The following is an 18,518-nucleotide window of genomic DNA, read 5'->3' on the forward strand; positions in this document are numbered from 1 at the left end:
TTTTCTTCATGTTCTCTAGCCTGTCCCCAATCACTCACAGCAGACTAACACATCTAAGTAATTAAGTTACACAAACGTAACACTAAGCAATCTCCAGAACGGTAAAGTCAGTAGAAAACATTGTTAGCAATTTGCACAGCTCTATGACGTCCCCCCCTCAAAGATTTCTAGAATGTTCTCAAGATACTGGAACATGATTGAATCCTCACAGGGCCCCCGCCCACCCAGTTACCATCTCCAGGTACACGGTCCTCTGAGCCCAGAGTCCCCTAAGCAAAGTTTCAGTTCACTGACCGCAGAGGTGAGTCATCCGATGGGCAAGCCCTTGCCCTGCAGCACCGCATAGCGAGGCACCCGCGGGGAAGCAGCATCTTGCGGGAGCCAGCGCGAGGCGCCTTCACCCAACTTCCTTTGTACTCTCAACGGCTGAGCCCTGGGAGGCAGCAGAGGCTGCGGGCAGCTCTACCAAAGCAGCTACTGTTGGGACCCGCTATGGTGGCCTAAGGTTTGAGACAGCTTCCCACCAATTTGCAGGAAGGCCAGTGAGTGGTGGGCGCAAAGCTTGGAGTGGCGGGTGTAGCAGCTAACACTCAGCAAGTGCGGGGGTGGGGTGGGGGGGTTTCCCGTCGAGTGCAGAAGCTACCTGCCAATCCAAGTCTGAGTATCTGACTCCCCATTCCCGCTAGCTCCTTTTTAAAAGTGAAAGTTAGAAGTTAGGGATGAGGCACCAGGCAGTAAATGATTAGTATGTATGATGGGGGCTGGAGAGGGGGCGAGATGAAAGAAACAAGGAGGGATGGGGAAGGAGAAAGAAAAGAAGACAGGAGGGAGGGAGAAAAGAGGGAAGGGGAGGATGTCAGGAGGGACTGGGCGGACCTCGGGAGGGAGGGGGAGGGGGAAGGGAGGAATGGACAGAGAGAGGGAGGGATTCCGAGGACAAAACAGAACAAAACAGAAATCCTGGCTGAGAAGGTGGCTCGGCAGTTAAGAGTACTTGCTGGTTTTGCTGAGGACCAGAGTTCTGTTCCCAGCACCTACGTTTAGGGCAGAGGCGTGTGGAGTCCGTTCAGCAAGCAACTCTGGCCTTCACGGGCGTGCGCACATATTTGGACCTGCTTGTAGGAGCACATACATGCCCACGCACACACACAGACACACACACAGACACACACACACACACACACACCCTTCCAGGCTGTTTTCTGTTCCTATTCTCCCACACCATTATTAACGTCTCATCACTTAAATTGCTGACCTAGCTGTGGCTTTTCTGGCTTCCCTGCCTCTGTCCCCTAACAGGAGCCACCTTCTGTACTTCTGCATAGAGCACAGCCCTCTGTCAAACCACCCTCACCCCAGTCCTCCAGGTCCTACAGAGACAGCTTCTCTTCATTGGAAAATCTTTTCCCCCAGAAGTTCCTTTGCTTGCAAGCCTCTCTAAGCCCTTTGTTAATCCACCCTTCCTTCCTTCTCTCCTTCCTTCCTTCCCTCCATCTGTTAACTTATTTTATGACGATGGGTGCTTTGTCTACACGTATTTCTGTGCACTATTTGCATGCCCCGTTCCCACAGAGGCGGGAAGAGGGCATCTGATCCCCTCAAACTGGAGTCATAGATGATTGTGAGCCACCCTGTGGGTGCTGGGAATCAATCCAGGTCCTCTGGAGGAGCAGCCGGTGCTTTTAACTGCCGAGCCATCTCTCCAGCCCCCCGATCCACTTTCTGTGGACATTAACCCACCTTGGCTGAATTTAACCGTGTGTCTTGCCAGTTGGCCGCTTTCCTTTAAAGGGACTCCTTACATGAGATGCAGCTGTCAGGTCTAAGAGAAACTGGGGACAAATGGCTGACTGCGGTGCCTATTAACATACCAACTAGGCTAAGAGTGTGGCAGTTAGCAGACTTCCCTCTCTGTGCATCACAGAGACCCATTACAGAGTCCATGTTGGTATACCAGCTCTTCTCACCCCACACCCTATCCTAAACGTCTTCCCCTCAAGGGTTTGCCTTCCCTCAGCTTCTCATTCCCATATAACTCTGCCATTTTATGTATGTATGTATAATAAATAAATCTTTTGAAGAAATTGCAAATAATTTGAGAATAATAGTTTTCTTCTCCCGGCCTCTCTCTCTCTCTCTCTCTCTCTCTCTCTCTCTCTCTCTCCCTCTCTCTCTCCCTCTCCATTTCTCTCTCTGACAGAAATCTTGCTATATAGCCCTGGATTGCACTGTGTGGAGCAAACTGGCCTCAAAATTGTAGCAGTCATTGTGCCTCAGTCTTGTGAGTTCTGATCATGAGTGGGTGTCCATGTGCCTGGCCTGTATAAAAATAATTTTTCTCGGGGTTGGGGATTTGGCTCAGCGGTAGAGCGCTTGCCTAGCGAGCGCAAGGCCCTGGGTTCGGTCCCCAGCTCCAAAAAAAAAAAAAAAAAAAAAAAAAAAGAAAAAAAGAAAAAAAAATTTTTTTCTCTTCCCCTGTTCTGCTTTTGTGGAATTGGGGATTTACCAGGGACCTCATGCATGTTAGGCAAGCAACTCCATCACTGACTGACGTTCCCAGCACAAGAGTTCTTTTTCGTTTGTTTGTTCATTTTGTTTTTGAAACAGAGTCTCTCCACACAGCCCTGGGTGTCCTAGAACTCACAACTGTAAACCAGGCTACCTGAAACTCAAAGAGATCCATCTGCTTGCCTCAAAAGGGCTGAGATTAAAGGCATGTGCCACCAAGGCCTGAGGGTTCTTGCTTGTGATTTTTGTTTTTCTTTGGGGACTTCTGAAACCGAGCCTCCCTGTGAAACCCAGGCTGGCTTTGAACTTATGATCTTGTTGCCTTAACCTCTTTAATGTTAAGATTACAGATGCATGCCATCGCACTCGACTAAATGTCTAAACAGTTATAGTCACTTTTGTTTGGTTCATTTTTAGGATTTTATGTTTGTGGGGTTGGGGATTTAGCTCAGTGGTAGAGCGCTTGCCTAGGAAGCGCAAGGCCCTGGGTTCGGTCCCCAGCTCCGGAAAAAAAGAAAAGAAAAAAAAATTTATGTTTGTGTATGAAATGTTTTTTTTTTTATTTATTATTTATTATATATGAGGACACTGTAGCTGTCTTCAGATACACCAGAAGAGGGCATCGGATCTCTTTACAGATGGTTGTGAGCCACCATGTGGTTGCTGGGAATTGAACTCATGACCTCTGGAAGAGCAGTCGGGTGCTCTTAACCGCTGAGCCATCTCTCCAGCCCTGTATGAAATGTTTTGGCTGCGTGGTTGTCTGTGTACCATGTGCATATGCCCATGGTGGTTAGGTTAGGAAACGGTGTTGGACTCACTATGATTGGGTCTAGAGGCAGTGTGTGCCATCATTTGGGTGCTGAGAATTGGGCAACCAGCACTCTTTTTTTTTTGGTTCTTTTTTTCGGAGCTGGGGATCGAACCCAGGGCCTTGCGCTTCCTAGGCAAGCGCTCTACCGCTGAGCTAAATCCCCAACCCAGGCAACCAGCACTCTTAAGACACTGAGCCATCTCTGATTGGTTTCAGTTTAATTATGTATCTGTGCGCATGTGCACGTGAACATGGGTGCTCAAGGAGGCCAGAAGGGAGCATTTACTCTCCTGGATTACAGGCCGTTGTAAACCATTCACCGTGGATGACAGAAAAGGAAATCGGGTCCTCTGCGAGAGCTGAATGTGTAGATAACCACCAAGCCCATGAGCTAGTCCCGTGACAGAACCTTTCTGGAAATCCAAACTATAGTCCTGGGTTGTTTTTTTTTTTTCTTTTTTCTCCAGAAAGTGCTTTAACAACTTAGCCATACCCCAGTCCCTACTTATTTATATTTGAGATGGGGTCTTGCAAAAGTAACTTTTATTCACCTGATGTAATTGTGGACTTACTGCCTCCGTCTGCTCACCTGGACCTAGTCCTGGAAGCTTCTAGCCTCCGTACAATCTCATCTAGGCCTAGAACGTTTTCAGCCTCTGAGACTTACTGCTGAATAAGCTCACTCTTCCTAGCTCTTAAAAAAAGATTTATTTCTTTTATATGAGTACACTGTCGCTGTCTTCAGACACACCAGGAGAGGGCATCGGATGCCCATTATAGATGGTTGCGAACCACCATGTGGTTGCTATGCATTGAGCCTTTGGGAGAGCTGTCAGTGCTCTTAACCACTGAGCCATCTCTCCACCCCTTTAGCTCTTTCTTTCTTTCTTTCTTTCTTTCTTTCTTTCTTTCTTTCTTTTTTTAGAGATTTATTTATCACTTTATTCAGACACACCAGAAGAGGGCATCCAATCCTGTTACAAATGGTTGTGAGCCACCATGTGGTTGCTGGGAATTGAACTCAGGACCTCTGGAAGAGCAGTCAGTGCTCTTAACCGCTGAGTCATCTCACCAGCCCCCTTTAGCTCTTTCTGAATGAATTCGTGCTGACTAGTCAACTCAGCTGGTCTGGCTCAAACTCCTCTCCATGCTGCTAAGTGATTCAATATGGCTTCTCTTAGCCCCTCCCATTTTTCTCTCCTTGTCACTTGGCAATGTGTTCTAGTCCTCTGGTTCCTCATTCTGGGGTTCATTCTGTCTTGACCTGTACCCAGCCTGTTCTTTCTCTGCAACCTGTCTCTCTACGAGTGTACCAGGAAAACAGTTTCCTTCTTCCTCTAGCTTCTCTTTCCTCTCTCTCCTTGAGAGAGTTGGGCATCTCCTATTCTGTCAAATCTTTCTCTGATTCCTCACTTTGTCTGCCACTCAATTGGACATCACTTTCAAACAGGGCTGCCTCCGTCCACGAACTAAGTTTACCTTCATTGTCTGGGATTAAAGGTGTGTACTAGGGGCACGTCTGTATTCCAGCCGGAGGGATTAAAAGTGTGTGCTAGGAGGGCTGAACCACACCACGCCTAGAAACAGGCATTTTCAGTAAACAACACAATCTTGGGGTTCAAGTGTGATCGAATATCCTGCAGCTGGGTCTCCTAGTCATTATGGAGCTGAGCGTTACCTTGACCTCCTAATCCACCGGCTTCTGCATCTTGGCGGACAGAATCACAGGCCACCATCACTGCCTTACGATTTATTTATTTTTAAAACCACTATACAAGGCAGCAGGACCCATAACAACACTTTAATGACCCAATCCCTGGAGACGGCATAGTTCTCTAGCACCATAGCAAAATCGAGTGAGCTCTTAACCTTGGGAAAAACAAAACAAAACAAATGTATGTGTCTGTTCTCACCTTAAAAAAAAACAAAACTCAAGGCTGGAGAGATGGCTCAGCAGTTAAGAGAACTGACGGCTTTTCCAGAGGTCCCGAGTTCAAATCCCAGCAACCACATGGTGGCTCACAACCATCTGTAATGAGATCCGATGCCCTCTTCTGGTGTGTCTGAAAACAGCAACAGTGTACTTATAAATAATAAATAAATCTTAAAAAAAAAAAACCAGACCAAAAACTCTTTAGGTTTGTAATTTTAGCTTGTTTAGATAATTGTGGCAAAGAAATACATAATTTTGTCGTTATTGCGGTTGTTAACTGTCTAGCTTTAAGGGGAATGTCCTAATGTATTCTCTGCTGCTTTGATGAACACCATGATCAAAAGCGACTGGAGGAAGAAAGGGCTTATTTCATTTTTTCAGATCACAGTTCACCACTGAGGGAAGTCAGGGTAGCATCTCAAACAGCAGCGCTGGCAGAGACCATGAATGAAAGCTGCTTACCGGCCGCCCTCTTGCCTGTTCCTAGCCCTTCTTATACAGCCCTGGCCCAGCAACCTAGGGGTGGTAACACTTAGTGGGCCCCCTACTATCAATTAACAATCAGGAGAATGTTCTACAGACATGCCCACAGCCCAATCTTCTGTAGGTAACTCTTCAGTTGAGATTCCCACCTACCCACCCATAGTGGGTCAAGTTGACGACCACGATTAGGCATCACTGGGAGAAATAAAAACACCCGATGGTCAAGTTATTTGCACACTTCTTAAGGAAAATACTTTCTAATTCTAGATTTCGACGTTGAAGATCTTCTGCAGGGGGAAACTACATTGAGAAATGGAGTCTGAGGAAGACAACACAGCCCCACCTCCTCTGAGTGAAGAGGAAGCTCCGCCCCCTCCCCCTTCAGAAGACACTGCCCCTCCCGCGGAGCAGGCCCCGCCCCCTGAGGATGGTGCCCCGCCCCCCACAGGAGATGGCGTCGAACCCAGTGCTGAAGGAGAAGCTCTGCAGGCTGAGGGCATAGACCCCGCGTCCCTGTCTGTGCAGGAGGATCCTGCTCTTAACATGACGGACTATAGGAGTCTGATTCCCTCAGATGAGGAGATAACAATGCCGCCGGAGGATGACGAGTCTGGCCAGGGCAGGGTCCGGGCGAGGCTCGCCCCTAGGCCTGTACAATCAGTGCTGTCCGATGGGCTTTCTCAGTCTTCCCGGCGGTCCTCCAAGTTCCGCCGAAGTATGACCGGCATTCCAAACCTCCAGGAGACCCTCAAAGAGAAACAGGTTTGCAGCTGATTGGGCGTGCCATGGGGGAAATCCTAAGACTTTCCATTGTTTGAAAATACATTTCTCCATACTTATATTTCTCCATTTTTTTAAAAACGTGTTTCCACTTCTTTTAGGCACGATTTAGAGAAGCAAGGGAAGGCCGGAGAATGAAAATTGACCCCTCATATAAATACATATTTGAAATTCTAGGAGAAAAGCTTGGACTGGATTTAGTATCTGTGGAAGAACTAATTTTGGATTGCCCATCGGTAAGCCGAAGTTGTATCCTTTGCTTCGTCTCCCCCTTTATTTTGGGGTGTGTGCTTCTATGGGTGCGCACGTGGACCGATGGTGCCATTCTCTACCACCCTCCACCCTGGAGATGTGCGTATTAAAGAGGCACCACAGTGCACAATTGCGTGGAGACAAGCTATGGTTTACTAGGTCACCAAAGGTCCCCCCAATAGAATATACCTTGTGGTCAAGGCTGGCTTTACAGAGGTGAGCTTTGCAGTCACACAGGCTTCTGGGTTTGTTTTTTGTTTTTTTTTTAAACACTTTTTTTTTTTCGGAGCTGGGGACCGAACCCAGGGCCTTGCGCTTCCTAGGCAAGCGCTCTACCACTGAGCTAAATCCCCAACCCCTCTGGGTTTGTTTAATGATCTAATGCAGTCATATTGTGAGAATTCTTCTTCCCACTACTCTTCTTTCTCTCTCTTTTTTTCTCTTCTTTTCTCTGCCTCTTTTCTTCTTTCCCTCTTGATTTTTAGTTCCTCCTGCTCCCTCCTCTTCTGCTTCCTCTTCCTTCTCCCCCTCCACCCGTGGTAGGAGTGAATCTACCCTAAGCCTTAATACCCATGCTAGACACTTACCTGCCTTATTATACCTGAGCCGCCACCCTCCAGTCATTTTGAAGTTCTTATGGCCCTTTCTTTGTATCGTGCCCCAGCCTCACAGATTTTGCGGGCGGTCTCTCGGCTACCAGCAACGTTACCTTACCAATAAGAGAGTTCTCTCCTGTCATTCTCAAGCTGTGTTATGATGCCCTCCCTTCCTAATGCCTATCTGGGCTCCAGTGATAACTCTGCCAACATGCCTTCCTACGCCGCACATGGAGGCCAGTGGGGGCTATGACCATCAGATGAAAGGAAGGCCAGGTTCACAAAAGGGTTTGCTCTGTACGTCTCGCATCCCAGCCATTATTTCTGTACTGAGGAAAGCAGACAGGCGAGCAACCTTGTTTACCCCCTGAACATTGCTAGGCCGTGCTGGCGACCTCCATACTGGAAGCCTAGCATCAGACGGTTGTGGCTGTGTGGGGCGGGACTGCAGGGTTGGAGAGACTACTTTAAGGGAGTGCCAGCTGGATTTTCGAGCTGGTGTTCCCTGTTTGGAAAGAGAGTCTGTTGTGCTAGCATGGGAGCAGGCGTTTGCCAGTGCAGACCTCTTTTTTTTTTTGGGGGGGGGGGACGAATTTTCTTAAATCCAAAACTGATGGTTGGTATGGTAGCACATGCCTGTAATTCCAGCATTTGTGAGGTAGGGAGATCCCAAGTTCAAGGCCAGCCTGGGTCTGACAGAGACCTCTACCTCTAAAAACCAAACAGATTGAACAAATTGAACCAAACTGCTTCCACTGTTGAAATAATCGGAGCTGGCTTCCTAAGAGGAGGAGTGCTCACAAATGCCTCATCAAAAGACAAGCTTCCAGTAGGTGAACCCTAAAGACTTCTCAATTTCAATAGACCACCACCTCCCTTTTAATTCCTGCCCCCTTTCAGAGCCCAGCCATGACATCATCTTACAGACTCCAGCACAGCCTACCTGGGCTCCGGCGCAGATACTTTTGTATTAACTGCTTTTCTGGAAGTGTCTGGTCTCATTTTTATCCACCTACTGAATGCAAACAGAACAGGAAGTATGGCCAGGTTATAAGGTCCATTCACTTCCTTCAGCAAGGCTGTACCCCCTTAAAGGTTCCATAACCTCCCCCAATAGTATCATCAGCTGGGGGACCAAATGTTCAAAGTTGTGAGGCTCCGGCCATTTCTCATTCAAAGCCTGTGTCTTAGTGTTTTATTGCTGTGAACAGACACCATGACCTAGGCAACTCTTTACAAGCGCAACATTTAGTTGGGGCTGGCTTAAGGGTTCAGAGGTTCAGTCCGGTATCATCAAGGCAGGAGCATGGCAGCATCTAGATAGGCGTGGGGCAGGCATCTTCATCTGAAGGCTGCTAGCCTTAAAGCCCACGCCCACAGTGACACACCTACTCCAGTAAGGCCACGCCCACCCCGACAAAGCCACACCCCCTAATAGCGCCACTCCCTGGGGCGAGCATACACAAACCATCACAGCCTGCCACCTCCTGTTTGCCATTTCTGAAGTGTTGTCTCGCTATTTGGCCCTATATGGCTAGGTGCTGCCTCTAAGACCCCCATGAATGTAGTCAGACGCTGCTTGGGGCACAGGAAACGTAGACATCAAAGGAAGCGTCAAAGCAGAGCAGGCACATCCATGAGAGCTGTGCTAAGCCATGGTAGAGGGGAGACAGTATAACCTCGAGGGAAACTAAGCTAAGGTGGAGAGATTGAGTTAGTACGTATTTACTCAACGGGACAGAGAAATGAGAAAAGTTGGCATTGAAGGGACCACTATTGGCTCAAGACACCCTCAGCAAGTTCTCAGCTCAAAGGAGATTTGTTTACCCCAGAGGGACAAAGACAAGAGATAGAGGAGGAGGGGGAGGGGGATGGATGGACAAGAGACTGCCTCTAGATAGAGAAGAGACCCATGTGGGCCATAGGAAAATGGCAGCTTATTAAGGTAAAAGGGGGGGGGGAGGATGTTTAATTTCCATTGGACATGCTAATCAGGCGAGACAGAGGGGGCTTTTGACCGCTGGATTTCAGTACTTTGAGAGCTGAACCTTGGTGGTCAGCCTCAGGAGGAGGATGTGGCCAAATAAGGCACCAGACCTTGGTGGCTGGCTTTAGGAATGTTATTTAATGGTTTAGCAGGGCAGAGGGAATGGAGGAGAAGGGCAAGGCCTGCCAGAGCCCCGTTTGCCAGGCCCAGACTGGCTAGAGTCTCTTCAGGCATGAAGTTGAGGGCCTGGTGAATAAGATGCTAAACTTGGTGTGGAAGGAATTTATTAATCCTAATAATCCTAATCCTAGCTAGCCTGTATCAAAGATACACAATCCAGGTATTTTGTTTACAAGCCATAAGCCTATACTGGGCAAGTTTGGAACTATAAACAATGTATTCCCTGGCTATAAAGTCCCTTGTTACTTGCTGTTTCTTCTGGCCACATGGTGATGATCCATCTCGTCTCTTGGTAGCCTCCCTTTCCTCCTCCTCCTCCTCCTCCTCCTCCTCCTCCTCCTCCTCCTCCTCCTCCTCCTCCTCCTCTTCCTCCTCCTCTTCTTCTTGTTCTTCTTTGTTCTTCCTCCTCCTCCTTCCTCCTCCTCCTCTTCTCCTCCTCCTTCTTGTTCTTGTTCTTCTTTTCTTCTTCATCTTCTTTCTCCTCCTCCTGCTCCTTCTCCGTCTCCTCCTTCTTCTTCCTCCTCCTCCTCTTCTTCTTGTTCTCCTTCTTCTTGTTCTTGTTCTTCCTCCTCCTCCTTCTCCTCTTCTCCTCCTCCTCCTCTTCTTCTTCTTTCTTGTTCTTCTTGTTCTTCTTCTTCCTCCTCTTCCTCCTCCTCCTCCTTCTTCTTTTCTTCTTCCTCTTCCTCTTCCTCCTCCTCCTTCCTCTACCTGCAACCACCTTCACTGGCTCCTCAAGTCCCTCCTTTCTCCCTCCACTGCCCAACCACAGACTGTACTGTTTTATTGACCAGTTGAATTGGAGAGCAAGGTTCACATAGCATCACTTGGTGTGCATGAGGATCTGCTCCTGTGGGGGGGGGGGGATGGGGGAGGGGGAATCCACATCTTGAGAAGCCAGTATTAGAATACAAGCAGCATCAGACCAACCCACTACATCTTAGTGTATCAGTGATCTTCCCTGCGGCTGGGATTGGATACCTGTCAAGCAGTGACTTAAGGGAGGGAGGATTCCTCTGTGCTCACCATTTTAAGAGTCCGTTCATTGCAGGCAAGGCATGGTGGCAGGAGCCTGAGATGGCAGGCAGGTCCCATTGCATCTGCAGTCTGTCTGGAAGTCGAGAATAGAGAAAAAAGTGGGGTCAGGCTATAAAATGCCCCTCCTCAAGGCCTACTTCGTGCTGATTTCCTCCCCCTACTGGGGGTTTCCACAACCTTAACATCTGGGAACCTGGTGTTATGGTGGACATTTTCCATTTAAACCACTACAGTTTGGGTGGTGTAGATGGGAAAATGAGTCTATAGGTATTTAGGAAATACTGTCTGAGGGTGAAACTTATTCAGGACAAAAGGCAGCTTATTAAAGGGGTCAGTAAAGGTGTTTCTGTTTTGTTCCTGGTATGATGGCTCCTTTTATACCAGATCTGTTTTTTCCTTGTGACTTACCTTGTCCTGTGGCCTAGGAAGCTGGCATCTGTGTGACTGAACATATGGGTGCCCTTGCTCTCTGGCTTCTGCCTTGTTGAGTGCTCAGCCCTATTCCCTGCCCATCTTAAATCTCTGCAAAGTGGGGTTGGGGATTTAGCTCAGTGGTAGACCGCTTGCCTAGCAACCACAAGGCCCTGGGTTCGGTCCCCAGCTCCGAGAAAAAGAAAAAAAAATCCCTGCAAAGGGTTCCAAGCTGCATGCACGGATGCACATGAGTGCACATGTGTGTGCATGTGGAGACCAGAGATTAATATTGGGGGCTTCCTCTAGCTCTCTCCACCATGTATGTTTGGGTGTACGATTCATTTTACATGTACGAGTGGTTTGCCTACGTGTACCTGTGTGCATCATATGTTTGAAGTTAGAAGAGGTCATCAGGTTATAACCTGGGACTGAAGTTCTAAACTTATTGCTATGAGCCAACAGTCTGAGTCCCAGGGACCAAAGCTAGTTGGAGAAGATGGTTATTCAATAAAGTACTTACCTTGCAAATTAGAAAACCTAAGGTTGATCCCAGAACCCATGTTAAAAACAAACAAACAAAAAAAAAACCAAAAACAAACAAAAAACCCCCACCAAAACAGGGCTGGAGAGATGGCTCAGCGGTTAAGGGCACTGACTGCTCTTCCAGAGGTCCTGAATTCAATCCCCAGCAACCACATGGTGGCCCACAACCATCTGTAATGAGATCTGATGCCCTCTTCTGGTGTGTCTGAAGACAGAGACAGTGTACTCACATACATAAAATAAATAAATATTAAAAAAAACAAACAAAAACAAAATACAAACAAACTAAAAAACAACCCTAATGTCATTAGTACATTCTTGTAAACCCAGCTAGAGAAGCAGAGAGGGTTCAATCCCTGGGTCTTATTGATCAGTTTGCCCAGCCCACCCTGTGAGTTTCAGACCAATGAGAGCCCTTGTCTCAAACAGCTGTTGGACAGTGCCTGAGGAGCATTTGTCCTGCTGGCCTCCAATCACTTACACACACGTGCATCGGTACTCACACACATGGACACACGTGCATGCATACCTCTTTACGTGATCGCCTGATGCACACGAAGTTTGAAATCTACTCCCCTCAAGGGGTCGGCTTTGTTGCACCCCATCTTCCAAGTTGTAAGTGGAAAGAAGCAATCTCCCCAAGAGAGGCTTCCGTACAGAGCCAGTGGGGCTGAGGGACAAGTGTGTGGGACTTGGTCGCCCTCATAGGATGGAGACCTTTTGCTTCCGAGGCTTAGTTCGTTTTCCGCCTTCTAAGATATCACACGGACTGGACTCTTCGATACAAATTCCAGGCTCACAAGTGTGGAAGAAATCTCATGACGATAATTTGTCTCCTTTTTATATTAGTTTATGTGTCAGGTTAGAATTGGTGAGATTATCACCACTTAAATGATTCGTCGAGCAAAGGCATTAGCGCCTAGGGTCCTGGGTTCTCCCACTCAACTTTCACAGTAGCACAACTTTCATAATAGAGTGTTTACCTCCCCCTGTGTTTACGTGGCGTTCTTTAATGCTGAGCTAAGTAAGTGACTAGGCAGAGCGGTAGAGTAAATCATTGATGGAGGACCAGAAATAGGGCACACTAGTTCATCTCAGGAGGATCATGTAAGCCCTGCAGTTAGGGTCCAGCCTGGGTAGTATGTAGAGACAATCCATCTCTTCTCCCTCCTTTTTTTTTTTTTTTTTTTTTCCAGAGCTGAGGACTGAACCCAGGGTCTTGATCTTGCTAGGCAAGCGCTCTACCACTGAGCTAAATCCCCAACCCCCCCTTAAAAAAAAAGATTTATTTATTATATATGAGTACACTGTTGCTGTCTTCAGACACACCAGAAGAGGGCATCAGATCCCATTACAGATGGTTGTGAGCCACCATGTGGTGGCTGGGAATTGAACTCAGGACCTCTGGAAGAGCAGCCACTGCTCTCAACCTCTGAGCCATCTCTCCAGCCCCCTCTCCCTCCTTTCTTTCCCCCTCTCCCTTCCTTTTCTTCTTTACTCTTGCCTGACAGGTTTTCCAACATATTCTAGACTGGTTATGATCTTCATACAGAGCCAATCCCTGCTTCAAGTTCCTCAGAATGGTCACAGGTGTGCGCCACCGTGCCCAACTGTGAAGTCTTACCTCCCTCATGGGCTGGCAATAGCTGAAGAGACTTTTCAGTTGGCAGAGTAAAACTCTTGCTCTGCTAGTGCGAAGACCAGAGCTTACTCTGTAGAGCTCACTTAAAAAGTCAGTCAAGGGGCTGGGGATTTAGCTCAGTGGTAGAGCGCTTACCTAGGAAGCGCAAGGCCCTGGGTTCGGTCCCCAGCTCCGAAAAAAAGAACAAAAAAAAAAAAAAAGTCAGTCACAGTAGAGTGGAAACAGGCACGTCAGCTTTACTCAGACAAAAAGAAATGACGCACCAGGTTTACCTTTGGTCTCCTAGGCATGCATGTCTGTGCGAGCACACAAGCACACCCTCATACGCACACATGTACACACACACACACCTTCCCAAACCACCCAGCCAACCAACCTGGTCAACCAGCAAACCAACCATGCTGGATGGTTTTATCGACTTCATATGAACCTAGACACACCTGGAAGGAAGAATTCTCACTTGAGGAATAGCATCCATCCATTTGGCCCGTGAACACGACTGCAGAAAGGGTGTTTTCTTTCTTTTTTTTTTTTTTTTTTTTTTTTTTTTGGTTCTTTTTTTTTTCGGAGCTGGGGACTGAACCCAGAGCCTTGCGCTTCCTAGACAAGTGCTCTACCACTGAGCTAAATCCCCAACACAGAAAGGGTGTTTTCTTGATGGCTGACTAATGTAGGAGGGCCCAGCCTGCACAGGAAGGGTAGTCAAACAAGCAGAAGCAAGGCAGTGAGTGGCATTACCTCATGGTCTCTGCTCCAGTTCTGCCCTCGGGGATGGGCTGTAACCTGCCAAAAAACACTTTTCTCCCCAAATTGCTTTTGGTCATGGTATTTATCCCGGCAACAGAAAGCCCACAGGGACACCAAGAAGTGAAATTTACCTTCTTTTCTCAGATGTTCCTGCCTTAGCCCTACCAACCTTCATCAACTTTCTCCTCTTCCTCCTCTTCTCCTCCTCCTCTTCCTCCTCCTCCTCCCCTTCCTCCTCCCCCTCCCCTCTTCCTCCTCCCCCTCCATCCCCCTCCTCCTCCTTTCTTCTTCCTCCTACTCCTCCCCTTCCTCTTTTGGGTTTTTTGTTTGTTTTTCAAAACAGGGTTTCTCTGTGTAGCCCCTGGCTGTCCTAGAACTTGCTCTGTAGACCAGCCTGGCCTCAGACTCAGAGCTCTGCCTACCTCTGCCTCCCGGGTGCTGGGATCAAAGATGTTCGCCACCACCATCACCTGGCTCTTACTGTTTGCTTTGGAGAGAGGATCTCTCGAAGTTGCCCAGGCTGGTCAAACAGCCAGTCAGCGTTCCAGGCCAACCTTGAGACTGTGATCCTCCTGCCTTGGCTTCTCGAGACGCTAAGATCATAGACCCAAGCTACCAGACTCTTGATTGAGGAAGGTTCTTTGAGTCTTCTTTTATTGGGAAAGGGACACTGAGGAGCTACACGAAGCTGTAGTACAAGAGCTGCTTAATTTCATTCTATTGATCCTCTTTCTCTCTCTCATTTGACAGCTGGACGCCTTCTCCAGTTTTTTTGAGAAAGGTGGCTCTAAGACACTGAAGTTTTTGTACCAGGAAGGAGATGTGCCTGGTTTGGGTAAGGATGTTTTTATGGGGGTTCTCGGCTTGAAATGAACTGATGAACGTTGAGGTGCTGACTCTCTTTTTTCCCCCGTAGGCTTCCACTTTCGCAGAGAAAACTTGACCAGAAATCTATGTTTAAAAACACTTTTTTGGGGTTGGGGATTTAGCTCAGTGGTAGAGCGCTTGCCTAGCAAGTGCAAGGCCCTGGGTTCGGTCCCCAGCTCCAAAAGAAAAGAAAAAAAAACATTTTTTGGGGGGAGGGGTTGGAGGGGGAGGGAGGGAGGGAGGGAGGGAGGGAGGGAGGGAGGGAGGGAGGGAGGGAGAACCAGCTCCTGCAGGTTGTCTTCTGACCTCCACATGCATGGCTTGCCACCTACATGGGTAAACAATAAATGTAATAAAAAAAAACCCTCCGTTCTGAATTCAATAATTTCAGCCATTGCTGTCCTGTTTAGGGAGAGGCAGTGAGGCATTGGCCTCTATTGGGAAGGTACACTTTTTCATTAGACTTTTAATTGCCGTTTTCTGGAACAGGTCGATCGTTTCTGTCTTCGTGTGTTTAGATGGCTAGAAGGCGGCACGATCCCTCTCTGGAGCCCGGCAGTTGCCCCTTGTGGCCCTGGCTCAATGTTTTGTGGCATCTGCCGCTGTTAGCTGCAACATCTGGCTTTCCTATATGACACCTAAGATAATTATCACAACAGCCAGGTTTCAAGAACTAGATACGGGGCTGGGGATTTAGCTCAGTGGTAGAGAGCTTGCCTAGGAAGCGCAAGGCCCTGGGTTCGGTCCCCAGCTCCGAAAAAAAGAACCAAAAAAAAAAAAAAAAAAAAAAAAAAGAACTAGATACTTGGGCTGTCCATTTAGTCTTAGACTACTTGTTAAAAAAGTAGTATGTGTGTGTATTGGTGTGCATTTGCACACATCTCTGTGGGTTATAGAGGTGGGGGACAACCTCAGGAGGCATCTTAAGGAATGATACCTACCTTCTTTAGCACAGGTTCCTGCATTGGCTTGGGGCTTACTATAAGGCTAGTTTGGCTGGCCATTAAGCAGTCGCTCTCTGAGTTGGGTCACCTCCAGGAGTTCATGCCCAGTTCTTGACACTTGTTTCCAGAATGTGGTCGGACAATTACCGGCGTCCCCAAAGGGGGGAAAATGATGAGACTGTACATAGACAACGCAGCCCCCGAAAAACTGAAGGAACTGTGCTTATTTTTCGTCCGCTGTCGGAATGACGTTGCCATCAATTCTAAAACCATTTACGAGGTATGTTTTAAAACACAGAGAGCTTTCCCACACACCCCACCCCCTTTTCCCTCCTTTCCTACGTGCAAGACTGAAATGAGTTCCGAGAAAATGACGTGTTTGTATACTTAAAGAAACCAACCAGGGGTTGGGGATTTAGCTCAGTGGTAGAGCGCTTGCCTAGGAAGCGCAAGGCCCTGGGTTCGGTCCCCAGCTCCAAAAAAAAAAAAAAAAAAAGAAACCAACCAGTCCCCAGCTCCGAAAAAAAGAAAAAAAAAAAGAAACCAAGGGGTCGCCTGTCATAGCGCTCGGTTAGTGTCTTCCTGCAGATACCGACTTTGAAAGCTTACATTTTGCGAAGAAAATTTGTTCTTTTGTTTTTGTTTTTTAAAATATTTATTTATTTATTATTTTTTTTTTGTGAGTACACTGTAGCTGTCTTCAGACACACCAGAAGAGGGCATCGGATCTCATTACAGATGGTGGTGAGCCACCTTGTGGTTGCTGGGAATTGAACTCAGGACCTCTGGAAGAACAGTCAGTGCTCTTAACCACTGAGCCATCTCTCTGCCCGCCCCCCCCCCCAAGAAGAAAATTTGAAGGTTTATGTTTTTGAGGCAGGATCTCATATAGCCTAGGCTGGCCTTAAGCTGCTCGGTGCACACACACACACACACACACACACACACACACACACACACGAGGTGGTGTGTGTTACTGTTCTGGTTTGCTTTCCTGTAACAAGATACTGGCCAAAAACAATCAGGGGAAGAAAGGGTTTACTTCCCTTCCACCTCTGGATCACTGTATAGCATTGAGCAAAGTGGAGACAGGACCTGAAATAGGGACGTGAGGAGCGATTGCTGCTCCCCTAAGGCTTGCTCAGCGCGCTTTCTCATATAAAACAGGACCATCTGCCTGGGGGTGGCCCAGTGGATCGGGCCTTCCCACATCAATTAATCCAGAAAATGACTCTCACACATGCCCGCAGGCCAATCTGCTGGATGAAGTTCCTCAGCTGAGCTTTCCTCTTTCCCGGGTGACTCTGGCTCTCATGTCACCTTGAGGAAAACAGCCGCCAGCTCTAAAGTTTGTGAAAAGCCGCTTTCTTCTGAAAGGCCTTTAGGGACACATTCAGTTTCGTTCACAACGTCTTAAGTCCCAGTTACTACACTTATTCTCTGCTTCGTATTTTACATTTTTTGGACATTTTCAGGGAGAAGAAGGAACTGACTGAAAGTCTAGGCATTGCTAACCTAACTCAGGAAAGGCCGGACTGCAGGATAGAAGCAGCCCGTAGCGTTACATAGACCAGAATTTACCTCCAAGCCTAGTCGCTGGCTATCGCGGTTTCTGATGGCAAGCGGCTCGCCCTCTGCGGGAAATGCGCATGCGGGGTAGTTGTGGGACCTCAGAAAGATAAATACCGCCCAGCTTAGAGTGGGTCTTACTTCCTACTTGGGTGGGACGGGAAACAAATCCACATGTAGTTTGGCTTCTTTCCTGTTTGTGAGGAAAGACTGTCTGGAGAGACGCTGTGAAGTGAGGTGACCAGTGGTTCCCCTTGGGCCCTTGCGGTTACTTACCTGCATATCTTGTGCTGGTTGAGACCTCTGCCGGTAGTTATGAGGAATCTGCCCTTCCCCCTCGCTGGGCTCATCTGGCTCCCTAGGCTCGTTCTTTCTGAACTCTTGTTGCTTTACCAGGCCATCTCCATGTGTGGACGAATGTTCTGCCTGTCATCAGTTTTACTGATGCTCTCCTCAGTTAATCTATGGGTCAGTCTGCTATTTTTAATAATTTAGACTCCTCCGTTCTCTTCCCCTTGCCTTTGCCGTCCACCTTTCTCCTTTAACCCTCCCCTCCCCTCCCTTCCCTTCCATCCCTTCTTTCTGTTCTGAAGATCAAATCCGTGACTTCTTGGCATCTGCAAGCCAAGGGCTCTCCTACTCCGGCCATATCTCCAGCTCTCTTTTGTTCGTTTCTGAAGAGAGTGAGTCTCGCTGTTACCCAGGCTGGCCTTGAACACCTGGGTTCCTAGTAAACCTGTGTCAGCTAACACTTTAGGGTTTTTTGTTTGTTTGTTTGTTTGTTTGTTTTTTAAAGAGTCACAGTTATGCATGATCGTGGTATAGAGATGAATAGATTCTTTGAGGCCTGGGACGCAGGGCTGGGTTCTCTCTACTGCACTCTCCAGAGGCAGTTCTTAAGTCTGTGAGATGGGGCTGGAAGGCGGGCTCAGAACGCTCTGCTCTTCGGGGAGTGCCTGAATTCAGTTCTCTGCATCTCCCTTGGGTGGCCCATAACCACCTGTAATCCAGGCTCAGGGCATCCGACACCTTTCAGACACGGCAGGCCTACCTATGTGTGTGCATGTATTTAAAAACAGAATAAAAAAAAATGAGAAGCCTCTGTTAGAATAATCGCTAATTTAACTCTACAAGCCTCTTATAACCTTTCTAAAGTGTCATATGTAGGAACAGATAAGAGTCAAGTTCAATACCAAACCAGACAAAACAGCAGCAGCAGCAACA

At 47.8% G+C, this 18,518-nt stretch overlaps 1 protein-coding gene across 1 annotated transcript in view; it reads left to right on the top strand.

Annotated features, from left to right (window-relative positions):
* Positions 1 to 415: 415 nt before the first annotated feature.
* Dnah8 (dynein, axonemal, heavy chain 8) overlaps positions 416 to 18,518 on the top strand; it is a 256,161-nt gene continuing 238,058 nt past the window's right edge. The window contains 5 exon segments of the mRNA NM_001427092.1: positions 416 to 542; positions 6,006 to 6,500; positions 6,620 to 6,754; positions 14,665 to 14,749; positions 15,854 to 16,005. Coding sequence (NP_001414021.1) covers positions 6,051 to 6,500; positions 6,620 to 6,754; positions 14,665 to 14,749; positions 15,854 to 16,005 — 822 coding nt within the window. The 5' untranslated portion in view covers positions 416 to 542; positions 6,006 to 6,050.

Source organism: Rattus norvegicus, chromosome 20, assembly GCF_021556685.1.
Source record: "Rattus norvegicus strain SHRSP/BbbUtx chromosome 20, alternate assembly SHRSP_T2T, whole genome shotgun sequence".
Classification (NCBI taxonomy): domain Eukaryota; kingdom Metazoa; phylum Chordata; class Mammalia; order Rodentia; family Muridae; genus Rattus; species Rattus norvegicus.